Source organism: Pristiophorus japonicus, chromosome 4, assembly GCF_044704955.1.
Source record: "Pristiophorus japonicus isolate sPriJap1 chromosome 4, sPriJap1.hap1, whole genome shotgun sequence".
Taxonomy (NCBI): Eukaryota; Metazoa; Chordata; class Chondrichthyes; family Pristiophoridae; genus Pristiophorus; species Pristiophorus japonicus.
Window position 1 is genome coordinate 140,417,847 of NC_091980.1, and position 18,034 is coordinate 140,435,880.

General features: G+C 48.2%; 1 protein-coding gene across 1 annotated transcript in view; it reads right to left on the reverse strand.

The window, feature by feature from the left end:
- Window positions 1-3,472: 3,472 nt before the first annotated feature.
- Window positions 3,473-18,034, reverse strand: part of LOC139262692 (E3 ubiquitin-protein ligase TRIM39-like) — a 32,898-nt gene continuing 18,336 nt past the window's right edge. The window contains exons 3-6 of the mRNA XM_070877844.1: window positions 17,190-17,420; window positions 16,762-16,784; window positions 14,826-14,959; window positions 3,473-6,202 (exon numbers count right to left, since the gene is read on the reverse strand). Of these exons, the coding sequence (XP_070733945.1) occupies window positions 5,700-6,202; window positions 14,826-14,959; window positions 16,762-16,784; window positions 17,190-17,420 (891 nt within the window). The 3' untranslated portion in view covers window positions 3,473-5,699. The remainder of the gene's footprint in view (window positions 6,203-14,825; window positions 14,960-16,761; window positions 16,785-17,189; window positions 17,421-18,034) is intronic.

The following is an 18,034-nucleotide window of genomic DNA, read 5'->3' on the forward strand; positions in this document are numbered from 1 at the left end:
CCATACGCAGACTCTCCACTGTGATGGATGTCGTGCACGAGTTCAATATGATGCACTCGATCCACTTCGAGTATGCATCGACAACGATCAGGAACATTTTTCCCATGAACGGGCCCACATAGTCTACATGAATACATGACCATGGCCTGGTGGGCCAGGGCTATGGGCTAAGTGGGGCCTCCCTGGGGGCATTGTCCAGCTGGGCACACGTCGTGCACCTGCGCACCCAGTGTTCCAGGTCTGAGTCAATCCCCGGCCACCACACATGTGACCGGGCAATGGCCTTTATTAACACGATGCCAGGGTGCTCGCTGTGGAGTTTCCTGATGAACACTTCCCTCCCTTTTTGGGGCATGACGATCCGGCTGCCCCATAACAGGCAGTCGGCTTGGACGGAGAGTTCATCCATCGGTCTCTGAAACGGCCTGACTTCCTCGGGGCACGCCCCGTGTGCGGGCGCCCAGTCCTCAGTCAGGACACATTTTTTTATCATGGATAGGAGGGGGTCCCTGTTGGTCCAGAGTTTGATCTGTCGGGCTGTGATAGGGGAGCCCGCAGTGTCAAAAGCCTCAATGGCCATGACCATCTCAGCGCTCTGCTCTGATGCCCCCTCGGTGGTGGCCAGTGGGAGCCTGCTGAGCGCGTCAGCGCAATTTTCGGTGGCTGGCCGGTGCCGTATGGTGTAGTCCTACGCAGCCATCGTGAAGGCCCATTGCTGTATGCGAGCTGACGCATTAGCGTTGACAACCTTGCTGTCGGACAACAGGGATGTTAACGGCTTGTGGTCCGTCTCTAGCTCGAACCGTCTACCGAAAAGGTGCTGGTGCATCTTTTTCACACCGTACACACACGCGAGTGCCTCCTTCTCGACCATGCTGTATCCATGCTCTGCCTGGGAGAGCGACCTGGAGGCATAAGCCACCGGTTGGAGTCGGCCGTCATCGTTACCCTGCTGCATACACACCCAACCCTGTAGGATGACGCATCGCATGTTAAAACCAGTTTTTTACAGGGGTCATACAAAGTCAACAGTTTGTTGGAACACAGCAGGTTCCTCGCCTTATTGAAAGCCCGTTCTTGACAATCCCCCCAAGACCATTCATAACCTTTACGGAGGAGCATGTGTAATGGCTCCAACAATGTGTTTAAGTTCGGCAGGAAGTTCCCAAAATAGTTCAAGAGTCCCAGGAATGATCGCAACTCCGACGTGTTGCCAGGCCTGGGCGCCCGGCGAATCGCCTCAGTTTTTGATTCAGTGGGCTGGATCCCATCTGCGGCAACCCTCCTGCCCAGGAACTCGACCTCTGGGGCCAAAAACATGCACTTGGCCTTTTTAAGCCGCAGGCCTACCCGATCCAATCGGCGTAGCACCTCCTCCAGGTTGCGGAGGTGTCCCTCGGTGTCTCGACCCGTTATAAGGATGTCGTCTTGGAATACGATCGTTCCAGGGATGGACTTGAGCAAGCTTTCCATGTTTCATTGAAAGATAGCCGCTGCCGAACGAATGCCAAACGGACACCTGTTGTAGACAAATAGTCCTTTGTGCGTCGTGATGGTGGTCAGAAGCTTGGAATCTTCTGCCAGTTCCTGAGTCATGTAGGCCGAAGTGAGGTCCAGCTTCATGAACAGCTGTCAGTGTGGCAAAGAGGTCCTCCGCTCTCGGAAGCGGTTATTGGTCTTGCAGCGACACTCGGCTGATGATGGCTTTGTAGTCGCCACAAATCCTAACCAAGCCATCTGCTTTGAGGACGGGAACAATAGGACTTGCTCAGTCGCTGAATTCAACGGGCGAAATTATGCCCTCTCTGAGCAGTTCACTTTCAATTTTTTCACGCATCACATACAGCACCGCTCTGGCTTTGTGGTGCACTGGTCTGGCGTCCGGAGTGATGTGTATCACTACTTTGGTGCCCTTGAACGTTCCGACACCGGGTTGAAAGAGTGACTCGAATTTTTGCAATACCTGCGAGCATGAACTTCGCTCCACGGATGAAATGGTGTGCACATCCCCCCATTTCCAATTCATCTCAGCTAGCCAACTCCTCCCCAAGAGCACGGGGCCATTTCCTGGAATGATCCAGAGTGGCAGCCGGTTCTGTAATCCATTATGTGTTACCACCAAGTTTGCACTGCCCAGCACTGGGATGATCTCTTTGGTGTACGTACGTAGCTGCGTCTCAATGTGTTCCAGTTTGGGCCTGCTAGCTCTGTGTGGCCATAGTCTCTCAAATTGTTGGGCGCTCATGAGTGACTGGTTAGCTCCCGTATCCAGCTCCATGTGCACCGGGATGCCATTCAGTAAGACTTTCACCATCATGGGTGGCGTTTTGGTGTATGAACTGTGGACGTCAGCCACGTGAACTCTCTGAACTTCAGCATCCATGGTTGTTCCCCAGGCCTCATCCTGCATTTCAGACCCCTCGTCTGGTTCCTCTGTCTCGCAGACTAGCCTCGCTACTGCCTTTTTGCACATCCTGGCCAGGTGTCCCTTGACATTACAAATCCTACAGGTGTAAAGTTGGAACCTGCAGATTTTTGCAGTGTGTCTGCTCCCACTTCTCCAACATGAGCTGAGATTGCTGTTAACAAAAGGACTATTCCCAGGCATCCCTTTCTGATGGCCCTTTTGGCTGTTTCTAAGCACTCTGATGGGGATGTTAATTGTCCCATCACAGGATGTATTGTTCCTCGTGATGGCGTGAATTGCCAATCCCCTTTCCATTGTCCCTGTTGCCAGGAGCTTGTTGCTACCTGGGTGGTGTTGAATTGCCCTTGCCTGTCTGCCTGGACAGTGTCGAATTGCCCTTCCCTGTCTGTGGGTTCTGTGTCATTTTTATAACATTTATTCCCTGGTTCAACGCAACTTTAAAACCAGGGCTGTGTGCATGGATTAGCTTGGTCTCCTCTCTCCCTTCCATAAAGGTATGAGCTATCAACGCTGCCCCTTCTAAAGTCAAATCCTTCGTCTTTATGAGCTTCGTGAAAATGCCGGCATGATTAATGCCCTCGATGAAAAAGTCCCTTAACATCTCCCCCCTGCAGGCATCGGAGAACTTACAGATACTGGCCAAACGCCGCAGTTCCGCCACGAAGTCCGAGATGTTTTGACCCTCCCGACGCCGGTGAGAGTAGAACCGGTGCCGGGCCAGCTTGAGATGCTCACTGGTCAGCTGGCTGAGCTCTTTGAAGGACTTGTCCGCTGGCTTTTGGGGTGCGAGCAGGTGTTTCATTAGCGCATACATCTGTGGACCACAGCTGGTCAGTAGATGCGCCCTCCGCTTGTCAGCCGCTGCCTCTTCCAGCCAGTCCTTTGTGACAAAGCTCTGCTGGAGTCTTTCCACAGTCGTCCCAGTCCTCACCCACACAGTAACGTTCCTCTGTGCTGCCGGTGGCCATCCTCGTGGTTTGGTGATTCCCGCTTCTCGTCGCCAGATGTTGTGTCTCTGCACCTTGTTACAAACTCAGGCATGGATATGTCAGACACGGTCACTCTGTGACCTTCACTTTATTTCCAGGACTAAAGAGTGCTGATCCTGGGTGGGAGCTCCCCTTTTATACCTGGAAGCCCAGGTGAGGAGCTCACTCCCTGTAGTCAGGGTGTGCATTACAAGGGTACAGGTACAGTGTGCATGAGTTACAGTTACATACTTATAATCATTGCAAGATGGTGAAATACATGACAAAACTGTTGTTAGGGACAGAGCAACTGTCTGATTTTTAAATTTACTCTCTTTACTCTTTAGGGTAATAGGAGATAAGATCACCAAGGCTTTAAACATTTCTAACTAATTGGTTTTATTAGCACTGAAGTACAATTAGTTTTACAGACAGAGATTAATACAGGCTATAAGTCAGCCATACAACTCAACTCAGAATGGTCAATTATTCTGCTTTGGGAGACTGAGAGGTTAATTCTCCATCACCATCCTGTGTGGGGATCTATTGGTCTGTCTCATGACTGTCTCTTTCGATCTTACTGAAATGGCTGGTTTTATACCCTTCTTGCTGGCAACAACACACTGTTGGTACGTTTCCACTCTCTCTCTTTCCCAGGGTATAAAACAAGTTGATACGACAGAATCTGATGTTTACAGCAGTTTCTCACAGATCATCAAGACCTCACAGCTGTCTTATCTTTAACCTTCGAGACAGTCTATAAGACTTTTCCAATGTGGCCAACCTTCCCAGCATACCAGTGAACAGTCAGTTTAACAATTCCTTTGTTGAATTAGTACTTTTAATCAAACCCAGCTCCTTTACCAGGTAATTAACAATATTTTTTAAAAGTCCAAAATCCTTCAGCCGCCCCTCAAGTGAGTGCGAGAAATCGAACAACTTTAAATCATTCATTGAATCAGAATTGTGCTCACCACAATCGGTTCCAGTAGGGAGAGTAAAGGGATCAGGTCAGGGACCAATGATGTGGGTGTTGTGGTCGGGTCAGGATACAATATTGAGGAACCAGGTGCAGATGCTGAGAATGTGGAGCCTCCAGCAGCTGCTGCAGATGCTGTTCCCTGACCTCGATAAAAGGTTTAAAAGAATTGGCGAAGGATGTAGTGATGTTGGACCCTGACAAGGGATCGATCATTGACCATGTCAGGTGGATTGAAGATGTGGGATCAGGTTTGAACTCCAGCACGAGGACTGATTCACCTCCTTCCTCTCACCCTCCCTGTGGGATATGGCGATCTATTCCACAGGGCAGGAAACATTGCTGGGAAGTTGCAGCAGTGTGTGCAGCCGGGAGAATCAGGGCTGGTGTAGGTTCAGGCACTGTGCCCCCAGTCAGTGCTGTGATTGGTTGTGGTCTCTGGGACTGCCGGGAAGTTGTCTGACAGAAAGTGGATAGTTGGAGCCTCCAGCCTGCCCTGGGGAAGCCTGGGGGATCAGCTCATGGGCAGACGCTCTCCTTTCCCCATTGACCAGCCTCTGATTGGTCACCGGAGCAGCCAGAGACGGGCACAGGATGGGCCAGCTGAGAATGGCTGCGTTTGGGGGGCTCCCCGCCAACAGCTCCTGAAGCACTGGGAGTAGAGAGGCTGAAAGTTGGAGAATCCGGGGAGGGAGGGAGCTCCAATCCAGCACCTCACAACCCCTGCTGGAATAAGGAGGGTGGAGAGGGAGTGAGGGGCCTGCCTGGGAACAGAGGGAACCGAAACCTGGAGAGCAGGAAGCCGGGTCCCAGCCTCAGCACCACAGATACAGTCTGAGGACTGAGCCCAGCACGGCCTGTCAGTCACAGGCACCTCAAACCTCGGGAAGGGGCCTGAGAGAGCCCCACCCACAGCATCACCAAGGGCAGGGGCCTGAGAGAGCCCAGCCCACAGCATCACCAGGAGTGGGGCCTGAGAGCCCCGCCCATAGCATCACCAGAGGGAGTGGCCTGAGAGAGCCCCGCCCACTGCATCACCAGTGGGAGAGGCCTGAGAGTCCCACGCACAAAATCACCAGAGGGAGGGGCCTGAGAAAGACTCGCCGACAGTATCACCATGGGAGGGGCCTGAGAAAGACCCGCCCACAGTGTCACCATGGGAGGGGCCTGAGATTGTCCCACCCACAGCATCACCAGGGGAGGGACCGGAGATTGTCCCACTCACAGCATCACCAGAGGGAGGGGCCTGGGAGCAAGCCCTACCCATAGCATGACCGTGGGAGAGCTGGAAATGACATCATCACAGCCCCCAACCAGGATTAATTTAACAGTTTAGGGATTTGTCCCGACAATAAAATGCTGGAAACACGAGTTCAGTGAACGTGGTTCGAAATGTGTATAAATGTCCCTTTGAGCCAGTGATCTGGTGAAATGACACAGTCCCAGCCTCATAGTCCAACTGAACTTGGAACCTGCTCACAGACCGGACCAGTGAGAGGAGCCAACTGTCCCGGGACCAGAGACGACCATGATAATATAAACACCAGGATTTATTGCTGTTCCCAAGGTAATACAATTTCCCCTCCCTCTCTACACTCCCACACACAATCCCTATTCGCCAGTAATCCCCAGTAGTCTCCACATCCCAGGAATGGGATCCTGAGGAGAAGCTCTGGGAGCAGAGGTCTTGGGGATGGTCTTTAAACCTCTCTGGGTGAGGTGGGTAGGGCTCTCCCTGTTCAGTCCATGTTACTGACCTCAGATCATCAGACAGAACCAAGTTCCAGTTTGCTGTCTTTGGATCCAGGCTCATCGGTGACCTTTGCCCTAGAGAGGAGCGAAGAGATTGGTCAGTCAGGGTTATTCCACTCAGATCAATGATTGACAGCTGCAGGGTAGGAGTGTCAGTATTTCCCAGACAGTCAGCCCCATATTACCTGTTGGACTGGATTCTTCCCATGTTAAATCAATGGCCTTCGATCAGTATCCCTGTTCAATAGCAGTGTGTGGGTCCCAGATAAATGGGTCATTTTCCGGTTGGCAATCAGTAACGAGTGGGATGCTGCAGGGATCAGTGCTGGGGCCTCAACTATTTACGATCTATATTAATGACTTAGATGAAGGGACCGAGTGTAATGTTGCCATGTTTGCTGATGATACAAAAATGGGTGGGAAAGTAAATTGTGAGGAAGACACAACAAATCTGCAAAAGGATACAGACAGGCTAAGTGAGTGGGCAAACATTTGGCAGATGGAGTATAATGTGGGAAAATGTGAAGTTATCCACTTTGGCAGAAAAAATAGAAAAGCAAATTATAATTTAAATGGAGAAAAATTACAAAGTGTTGCAGTACAGAGGGACCTGGGATTCTTTTGCATGAAGCATAAATGTGAGTAATCAGGAAGCAAATGGAAAGTTGGCCTTTATTGCAAGGAGGATAGAGTATAAAAGCAGAGAAGTCCTGCTACAACTGTACAGGGTATTGGTGAGGCCACACCTGGAGTACTGCATACAGTTTTGGTCTCGCTATTTAAAGAAGGATATACTTGCATTGGAAACTGTTCAGAGAAGGTACACAAGGTTGATTCTGGAGATGAGGGGGTTGACTTATGAAGATAGGTTGAGCCTATACTCATTGGAGTTCAGAAGAATGAGAGATGATCTTATTGAAACATATAAGATAATGAGGGGGCTAAACAAGGTGGATGCAGAGAGGATATTTCCACTCATAGTGGAAACTAAAACTAGGGGACATAGTCTCAGAATAAGGGCCGCCCATTTAAAACTGAGATGAGGAGGAATTTCTTCTCTCAGAGGTTTGTAAGTCTATGGAATTCTCTACCCCAGAGAGCTGTGGAGGTTGGGTCATTGAATATATTTAAGGCGGAGATAGACAGATATTTGAGCGATAAATGAATAAAGGGTTGTGGGGAGAGGGCAGGAAAGTGGAGCTGAGTCCATGATCAGATCAGCCATCAACTTATTAAATGGCGGAGCAGGCTCGAGGAGCCAAGTAGCCTATTTCTTATGTTCTTATGTAGTGCTGTACACTCAGGGCAAACACTGCAGTGAGATACACGACAACAACAACAGCAACTTTTATTTATATTGCGCTTTTAACATAGTTGTAAGATAGCTCCCATGAGCAGTCTACTGCTCCATCTAGTGGACTACAGATGCAATGCAACTACTGATGTAAGTAAGAAAAGGGATTTCAGGATTCCCCAGCTGAAGTTTTTTGGTAAATGTTCCTGCCAACCAACAGAGAGACTTTGAGAGCTCTTTGTTTGCAGAACAGCTAAAAATCCAAGGTAAATGACAAGCACATTTGGCTGAACTGTCGACATTGCCAGAGACCAGATGGCTGCGCCTATGGGAATAATAGGGTGCTTTGGTGAGTTCCATTGTGAGACTTTCGGAGCATATGTGGAGCGGATAGAAATGAGTTCCATCCCGAATAGTATTGTCGAAGTCCCCGATGATGAAAATCGTAAATGGGAGGTTTTAGAAAGGAAACGGGCTATTTCCTGACTGATGCAGGCCCTGATGTGTATGAAACCCTGAAAAATTTGCTAGTTCCCGTCAAGCCAAAGGACACACCACTAACAGAGATTAGCACTACAGTCCTGAGCTCCTGTAAATTGGTGAAATTTATCATGTTGGAATAAGAGATCAATTAATTGATGAGGGTATCAATGAGGTCATTGTAGCTTTAAAAAAACTATCTATTCAGTGTCATTTTGGAAACTTTCAGGCCTAAGCATTGCGTGACCGCTTTGTTTGTGGGATGAAAAATAAAATGTGAAGCAATCAGAAGGAAGTTGTTGACAATCCCAAACTTGACTTTTGATTTAATTGTCAGACAGCAATGTCGACGGATATGGCCGACCAATATTCCCGAGAATTTCACACCATTTCCAGTGGTCAGACAACTGAGGGCGAATTGCCTGCAAGTTAAAAGTAAAAGGCAGTTGGGTCCCAAGGCCTCAGCAACTGGCCAAGGTAACAATAAATTGAAGTCGTGCTTTCGGTGCCTGGGACAACGCATTGCTCAAAACTGTCCATATGTGAAGGCAGAGTGTTTCTTCTGCAAGAAAACTGGGCGTCTTGCAAAGGCATGCTGACTGAAGAGTAAACCGATCTTAAATGCTAGAAGTAGAAATTGCCAGACACGAAATAGCATTGAAGAGAAACAACAGAACGAGGAAGTTCTGGAGATGCATGTCATCAGGAGCACAAGTGTATCTCACAACGATTCGCGATGTATCGCCATCCACATAGACGTTGCAGGAACCAGGATATCCATGGAAATTGACACTGGTGTATCCATGAGCATAGTACCAAATTCGCTATACCTCGACAGGTTGAGTGATTTTCGACTGGAAAATTTAAGATAGAGCTGCAAGGCTACTCAGAAGAGCAAATCCCTGTTGTAGGATGTACCATCATACCAGTGAAATACAAGGATCAGTTTCAGAGCTTGCTTCTCTTAGCAATGACAGGAGACAAGTCTGCCTTGATAGGTAGAAATTGGTTGGGATCACTGAAGCTGGATTGGAATGAGATGTTTTGTGTGGAAACAAAATTTGCATCGAAAGATGACGTCATCATGGAGTATCCAAAGGTGTTCTGCAAAACAGGCAGTCTGATCCAAGGCTTCACGGTGAATATCAGAGTATAGAAGGACGCAAGGTCAGTTTACTGCAACCCATGTCTTATACCATATGCACTCAAGGAGAAAGTTGAGCAAGAACTCAAAAGACTAGAATCTGAGAACATTATCTCGAAGGTAGAAGAAGTGTTCTATTTCTCATATACTGATGAACTGCCAGTCACTGCTGGAGAGATTGGTAGAGCAACCAGACATGGTCCAGTTATGTCAAAAGATTACCTAGCAAATGGCTGGCCAAACCAGGTATCAGAGGATAAAGATTGTATCATGTGGGGTGCAAGAGTGATTATCCCAAATAAGTTCAGCTCCAAATTGTTTGGAGATCTTCATGACCAGCACCTGGCAATGTGCTTGACCAAGAATTTTGCACGCAGTTACTTATGGTGGCCAGGTTTAGATAAAGATAATCGGCTAGATTTTAGCCGACTTTGCGACCGGGTTTTCGCCGCGATTTGATCCTCCACCGCGAAAACCTAGTCGGCGGGATCCTCGGCGCCCTCTTCGCGGCGGCGCTTTCACATACCACCAGGGAGAGGAGCGCCGATGTGAAACGATGTGCAATGCTGCGGATTGCGTTGTCGTCGTACTTTTGGCTCCGTCGGGACACGTAAGCCGCACCCACAATACCGACAGTGTTTTTATTTTTACATTATTTTGCAGCAATTTATTGGGTAAGTTTTTTGAATGTTTTGTCAATGTTTTTTTTTCTGATTTTTGCATTTTTTTTTTTCCCCCCTTCCAAGGCCTCCCTCGCAGCGCACCCAAACTCAGCCTAAAGTAGTTTGTGCCGTGAATCCATGTGCAATGCCGATTTTACTGATGCAAAGTAAAGACCGAAAGTTAGGCCTGAAAACGGTAATTTTTGGTGTTAAATTACCATTTTTGCAAAACCCCGAAAATCTAGCCCTGTAAAGTAGATTGTTAGTCAGTGTATTGCATGTCAATTGGTAAGCAAGGAACCACAAATACCATTACAGCCATGGGAATGGCCTCCCAGGGTGTGGCAAAGGTTACATGTAAATTTTGCTGAGCTAGAAGGAAATTGTTCATTGTGATTGATAGTCATTCGAAGTAGCTAGAGGTGTAATGATGCAGAAAATAACAAGTAAAACACGAGACAATTTGCAAAGATTGTTTTCTTCACATGGCCTCCCAGAAGAAATTGTGTCTGATAATGGACTGCAATTTTGTTCAGAAGAATTTGCACAATTCATGAGAAGAAATGGTGTGAAACATCCCAAGGTTCCACCATACAACCCTGCTTCAAATGGTGCAGCAGAGCGCACAGTACAACTTGTAAAACGTGCCCTCATCAAGCAAATGTTGGATCCAAATCCAAGGAAATGGCAGTTGTCATTGGAGCACAAACTAGCAAATTTTTGAATTACTTATCGTAATAATCCTTATACAACTACTGGTGGAACACCAGCAGAGTTGTTTTTCAAACGACAGCTGCGAACCAGGTAATCATAGTTAAAGCCAAACTTGCCACAGTCAGTAGAAGAGAAACAATTAAGACAGAAAGAGAGTCATGATAGAGATAGAATAAGAGAGAGAAGTGTGGAATTTAATCAGAAGGTTAGAGTGAAAAACCATCAGCATAAATGGTTAAAGTGGTTACCAAGAAGAGTAGTGAAGATATGTGGTCCTCGCACATATTTCGTCAAGATGTTTGATCATGGAAAGGTTGGGTTTGTTCACATTGATCATGTTTTACCTACAGCTGGAGAAGGAGTTGAAAGTTGGAATGCTTCGATTATTTCTGATGAGTCAGAGGGACTGAAATTGCCCCTTTCTATAAGGCCTGAAAACGGCGGTCACGGGTCGGTGCGAAATGGCCGCCGAGTCACCGCGGAGGGGCCGCCATTTTTGCTAAAGCCCTCCTTTACTTTTGGAGTGGTGTCCGGGACCGCTCTGCCCGTTTTCCCGCCGCGTCATGCATGCACCGACCTCTTACCGACCGATGGTCACCCCTCTCCGAAATTGTCCTGTTTGTAAATTGCCCCGCAGGAGTGGCGCCACCCACCAGTCGGTGCCCCCAACAGCTTTTTCTGTCGGTACCCTATCTGTGGCTTGGCGGTGTGGCCGCTCTTAAAGGGAAGGTGGCGCTGCTGGTGACTCCGTTTTTTGTTTTATCGGCCGACTGCCAGGTTGGTCTGACAATTATGCCCCCGGGTTCAGTCAGGCCGCCATCAGGCAGCCTGGCACCCCCTCCCTGGTGGCCCAGTGTTTGCAACGGCCCTGCCCATTTAACTGAAGGGGAGGGACATTGTGATGCATCAGATATAATTGTCCGCCCCATGCATTGGGGAACACGTCAAGAGTTTTAAGTATGACCCGTTTCGGGCGGAGGGCAATTTTGGCCCCAGATAATGTTGGTACAAGGAGAATACCAGTAGCAAATCCTACATCAGATTTACGAGAAACAAATCTAAGAGAAAGTCAGAATTGAAGTCTGAGCCTGAGTCAGGCAGACAAACAGTCTGAAGTTGTAGAGAGTCCAAAAGTAGATCAAGGGTTGCCCTTTGAGAAAAACTCTCCTCAGGCTCAGCCTGAAATGAGTCCAAGTTCGACACCAAGTTTGGAAAGTTCTGTCAAAGGGTGAAGGTAATCTCTTCGAAACAGAAAACCAGTGGTTAAGTCTGATTTGTAAATATGGAAAAATACGTTTATATCTTTTGTTGTGCATACCATGCAAGTTATGTATGATGATTATTTTGTTATGATTACATCTTCAATAAGGAGGGAGAAGTGTAATAGAGGTCCCCTCGTGGACTATTGCTCCATCTAATGGACTACAGATGTAATGTAATCACTGATGTAAATAATAATAGGGTCATGTGGCAAAGTCCCATGATGACAGCTTCTGTTCAGAGCCATCTTGTGTGCATGTGCTTCTTAATAATGTCGTAAGAATATATCCGTAGTAAAATGCACCAAGGCGCTTCATGGAAGTGTTATAAGACAAAACAAATAAATTTGGCACTGATCCACACAAGAAGAAATTACTGCAGATGACCAAAAGCTTGGTCAAAGAGGTAGGTTTTAAGGAGCGTCTTAAAGGAGGAGCGAGTGGTAGAGAGGTGGCGAGGTGGAGAGGTGTGGGTCCCAGTGCTGTACACTCAGGACAAACACTGCAGTCAGACACACAGAAGCAGTCAATTTAATCACACAAGCCCCTAGCACTGTGTATCATTTTACACACAGCAGTGAGGTTTCAGTTGTGAATTGAGAGGAATCTTAAGGCCCTTCTCTACATAAAACTGTTGCTCCCTGTTCACTCTGAATTGACCAACATCCCCTCGGGCCCTGGATCTGAGACTCGGAATAATTCCGATCTGTGAGGAGGGAACAGGTGCAGGAACTCGCCCTGCGAATCCATCGCAGTGAACCCTGACTGAAGAAACGTCATAGAAAAAGAAAGAGTTAAACACAAATTAAAACAATCAGTGTGAACCCCGTTTCAGATTATAAACACATTTCGGGATATTCCCGCTCTCCCTCTGATCCCAGTCGACTGCTTAATGGCGATCCATGGGACCGGGGCTGCCCAGAGGAGCTGTGTGGGAGAAGAGTTATAGTCGATGGGCCCCTGTATTCGGTGGAAGCTGGCCCTGTAAACAAAGCTCACAATGATTGGGAATTGTGACACAGCGAGGTCCCACCTCCTTCATATTACTCGATGGGGGGGTTATATATTCCATACTTATATATTCCTACATTACAACAGTAAGTACGCTTCAAAAATAGAACTCCATTGTCTGTAAAGCACTTTGGGATTCCTGAGGTTGTGACAGGTGCTATATAAATGCAAGCCTTCCTTTTTTTACTTTATTCTTTAATAATACTGACAGCCCTGTGAGGAACGGTGTCGCTTTAAAAGACACTCTGATTAAACGTAAGAGTAGGCCATACGGCCCTTCGAGTCTGCTCCGCCATTCAATAAGATCATGGCTGATCTTTGACCTCAACTCCACTTTCCTGCCCGATCCCCATATCCCTTGATTCCTCTACCTCCAAATATCTATCTGGCTCAGCCTTGAATATACTCAATGACTCAGTGTCCACTGTCCTTTGGGGTAGAGCATTCCAAAGATTCACAACCGTCTGAGTGAAGAAATTCTTCCTGATCTCAGATATAAATGGCTGACCCCTTATTTTGAGGCTATGCCCCCTGGTTCTAGACTCTCCAGCCAGGGGAAATAACCTCTCAGCATCTACCCTGTCAATCTCCCTCGGAATCTTATATATTTAATGAAATCACCTCTCATTCTTCTAAACTTCGCAGAATACAGGCCCAATCTACTCCTCATATGACAAGCCTCTCATCCCAGGGATTAATCGAGTGAAATCCGTTGCACCGCCTCCAAGGCATTTATGTCATTTCTCAGATGAGGAGACCAAAACTGTGCACAGTACCCCAAGGGTGGTCTCACCAAAGCCCTGTCCAATTGTACTAAGAATCCCTTACTCTTGTACTCCAATCCCCTTGAAATAAAGGCCAACATGCCATTTGCCTTCCTAATTGCTTGCTGCAACTGTAACTTTGTGTTTCCTGTGCGAGAACACCCAAATCTCTCTGAAAACCAACATTTAAAAGCTTCTCATCACATAAAATATTCTGCTTTCCTATTCTTCCTGCCAAAGTGAATAACCTCATATTTTCCCACATTATACTCCATCTAGCACCTTATTGCCTCCTCACTTAATCTGTCTCTATCCCTTTGCATGCTCTGTGTGTCCTCCTCACAGCTTACTTTCCCACCTAACTTTGTATTGTCACCAAATTTGGATACATTGCACGAGGTCCTTTCATCTAAATCATTAATATAGATTGTAACTAGCTGAGGCCCCAGCATTGATCCTTGCGGCATCCCACCAGTTACAGCCTGCCAACCGGAAAATGACCCGTTTATCCCTACTCTCTATTTTCTATCTATTAACCAATCTCTATCCATGATAATATATTGCGCCCAACCCCATGAGCCCTTACCTTGTGTAGTCAACTTTTATGTGGCATCTTATTGAATGCCTTTTGGAAATCCAAATATACTACATCGTCTGGTTCCCCTTTAACCACCTTGCTCGTTACATCCTCAGAAAACTCTAATAAATTGGTTAACCACAATTTCCCTTTCATAAAACCATGTTGACTCTGTCGAATCATACTATGAGTTTCTAAATGCCCTGATACCACTTCCTTAATAATGGATTCTAGTATTTTCCCAACTACTGATGTCAGACTGACTGGCCTGTAATTCCTTGTTTTCTCTCTCCCTCCCTTCTTGAATAGCGGGGTTAAATTTGCTACCTTCCAATCTGCTGGGAGCATTCTAGGATCTAGGGAATTTTGGAAGATCACAACCAATGCATCCACTATTGCTGCAGCCACCTCTTTTAGAACCCTCGGATGTGGGCCATCAGTCCAGGGGATTTGTCGGCTTTTAGTTCCATTAGTTTCTCAAGCACCTTTTCTTGACTGATATTAATTACTTTAAGTTCCTCACTCTTATTAGTCCCTCGGTTCCCCACTATTTGTGGTATGATTGGCAGTGTGTAACCCCGCCCCTACCTGACCCATGGTGGGTGAAGCTCTGGCCCATTACAGTGAGGAATGTTTAAAGCAGGTGTCACTGGGGATTGAGGATTAATCTCAGGCTCCTGATCCACAGACACAGGGAGCTGATATTAAAGTTCGGGATATTCCCAGCTGTCTGAACACAACTACCCCACCTGCTCTCACTCCCTTATATTGGAGAAAAGCTGCACCATCTTACTGATGATTCCCAATATATCTGAGTGATACTTTTCCCATCCATTCAGCCTCTCTTGGATAAGTTGCGATATATTGGACAGGTTCAGGGTGAGCGCTGGAACATCTGGGTCTGTAACTCTCTTAGTCCCTGTCACTCTGGAATGAAAGAGGAGAGAATGTTTTTATCAGTGGGGACATTTCAGATCAGAAACCCAAAGGGGATCGAGTGATCAGTGCAACAAGCTGCCCCCCTTCTAATGCTGGTCCTGACACCCCGCAGCAACCCGTCCTGAAAATGGCAGTATCCCGGGATTTGCCGTCTCCCTACATTCACACTGATCTCCACACGTGCAGTGGGATCCTGGTTTGCTGCCACTTCAGCTCAGTTTGTGATTTTCAAAGCCGTCTGTGTTCAGTCCAGTTTCTCTGTACTGGAGCCTCATCTTTCCATTATTGATCATTATTATTATCCCGAGGGTCTCCAGTCTGTGCCCCGCTCTCTGCAGGAACACACTCACTACAATCATGTGAAGTTAGGAGAGGAGAAGGAACAGCCTCCCAGGGACCTGGGGTCAGTGGCATGCCCTCACAGACGTCTCGATTCTAACCCCATGCCCCCCGACGGACGGGAGAGGGTCGGGGGTTAAAGCCTCGGGATCGAGTAACCCGACCCCAGCCCGACCCTGTTCCCAGCTATTCCAATTTTAACAAACACAAATCAGGCCATCGACGAGGCTCCTGTGAAGGGCAGGCGGGGCCTAATGAACAATGGAAAGTGTGGGCCTGAGGACATAATGGGGGCGATGGGTGGGTGAAATGTGAGTGTGGGTCAGGGGGAGGCCTGTGCTGTCGGCTCCCCGGCAGCAGATCCGAGACGGGAGGAGCCGACTGGCCAAGATAAGTGCTAAAAATCTGCTCCTTTTAGCACTGCTTGTGGGCCCGGAGGAGCAGGAGAGCCCCAGGCCTCACAAGGAAGCCTTCTGCCTCCCTCAGCCACAACCCCCGCTTGGCCCTCCCTCGGAGCCTCTGCTTTCCTCTGCACTGAGTGACGGGGAACGCCCCCATGGTTGGGTCCCCGGCTGCGACTTTCTGCTGCTTGTTTCACTCCGTCCGCCGGCTAGGCTGTCAATTACCGACAGGGCCGCCACGTCCCCATCCTTCCCTGGTTAACGGCCTCCCCTGCACCCTCCCCATCTCCCTGGTAATATCGGGGTCAGAGTGTCCAGGGACACTGACATTACTGGGACGTCTCAGCACCCACTCATTTCTCTGTTAGTGGATAGAATGAGCCAATCACAACACATCTTACTGTCACCCTGACACTGGGACCTGCCTCTCTCCTCATTCTCCATGGGCTGGCTGATAGAACAAGCCAATCACACAGAACTTACTGACCCAATGGAATAAAGCTGTCATTGACACACATGGAGCCTTTAGAAGCCTCGGTTAGATACAGGTGAAGTTTATGGTCATTGGAAGCTGGGAGGCCGGCCAGGAGAACATTGGAATAGGCACCTCAGGGTCATATAGGATGCTGAGGTTGCAAACAGTGTGGTTCAACCTCAGACAGTGAGCACGGAGGGGGATGGAATTGGTGGTCGGGATTAAAAGACAATGGCTTCAATCTTCCCAATGGTTAATTGCTGGGAATTTTGGCTCATCGAAGACTGGATCTCGGACAAGCAGCGTAACAAGTCAGATGCAGTGGAGGGTGGAGAGAGGTGGTGGTGAGGTAGAGCTGGGAGTCGATATTGTACATGTAGAATCTCCCATTGCCCACATGCTGCCTGAGCCAAGAACCCCTCAGACCCCAGTTACACATCACTCAATATTCCCATCATTTGAAAGCTCCTTATCTGGGAAGGTTTCCAAGCCGTGATTCTACTTTCACTCTTCTCCCAGATACAGGTGAAGGTTCCCTATCAGCAGCAGGTACTGTGTGACGGAGAGGGACTTACCTGGAAAGGAGCTGCTTCGAGTTCTGTGAATAAAGGGAGGAGATCAAATCAGTCAACGAACAAACCAACACCCAATGGAAGCAAACGGTGAATTTGGGATTGAGAGCAAAGAGTTCAGTGTGTAACAGTAGGTGGGGCCAGTCACAGGAATGGGAAATAATCCCACATTTCACTGCACTCCATCCTGGGGCAGCACCAACACTCCGAGGGCAGGGCTGAGGGGGCACCGACACTCCGAGGGCAGGGCTGAGGGGGCATCGACACTCCGAGGGTAGGGCTGAGGGGGCACCAACACTCCGAGGGCAGGGCTGAGGGGGAAGCACCAATGCTGGGCCCCACCAACAATCTTCAAACAATTCAGCCCTCACACCAGCCTCACAGAAAGGCCCCATTCCCCAGCCATGGCCCTATTTATATTGAAGATGTACCTGAATAAAGGAGAGAGGGTTCCTCTGTAGCAGACTCTGGGTTTCTGCATCTGTTAATGTAATCTGTTCCATTCTCTTGTTTAATGCTTCAGAACAGTTTCTAATCTGTGCGAGAGCTCGGAGCCCCTCCTCATCGATCAGTGTCAGTGCGTATTCTTCATCTTCTTCCAGCTGTCTCCTCCATTCAGAGAAGCTCTTCGATAGCTTTCCTTTCAGCTCCTTGATTCGTGTCTGAAACCCAAACCAACTCTCATTACAAACGGCCCTTCCACACAGTGTTACCCTGAGCACACGGCACTTTCCAGGGACGGGACAGTTTGTTTAGATCACCACTCGATCACCCGTTAAAGATAGACAAGCAGTGGGGGTGTCTACTGGGAGAGGAAACAGAGTTTAACCATGTTGCCTTGAGTCTTGAGCCTAAAAGAAGGAGCGCTGTATTTAGACTGTGTGTGGCACTGCCACCTGGTCCACCCACACCTGGAGTGATGGCTCCAGTTTTGGTGCCCACATCTGGTGAAGGAGATCGAGACTCTGGAGAGGACGGGGCCAGAATGACACGTAGTCTGATGGAGTTTAGTTCTGAGGATCGGCTCCAAGAGGTCGGGTGATTTAGAGAAAGGCAAGCCGAGAGGGACATGATTGAGGTGTTTAAACTGATGGAGGCATTATTGGACTCACTCGTTGGGTGAGGTACTGGAGATGGATCGGGATGGTAGGACTAGAGGGCCTGTGTATAAAATCCATAGGCACAGAGTTAGGTTAGAGGCCAGAGACCTCGATCTCTGGAACAGACTCCCTGAACATGTGGTGGGTATGGAGTCACTACCACCCTTTAAAAGGGA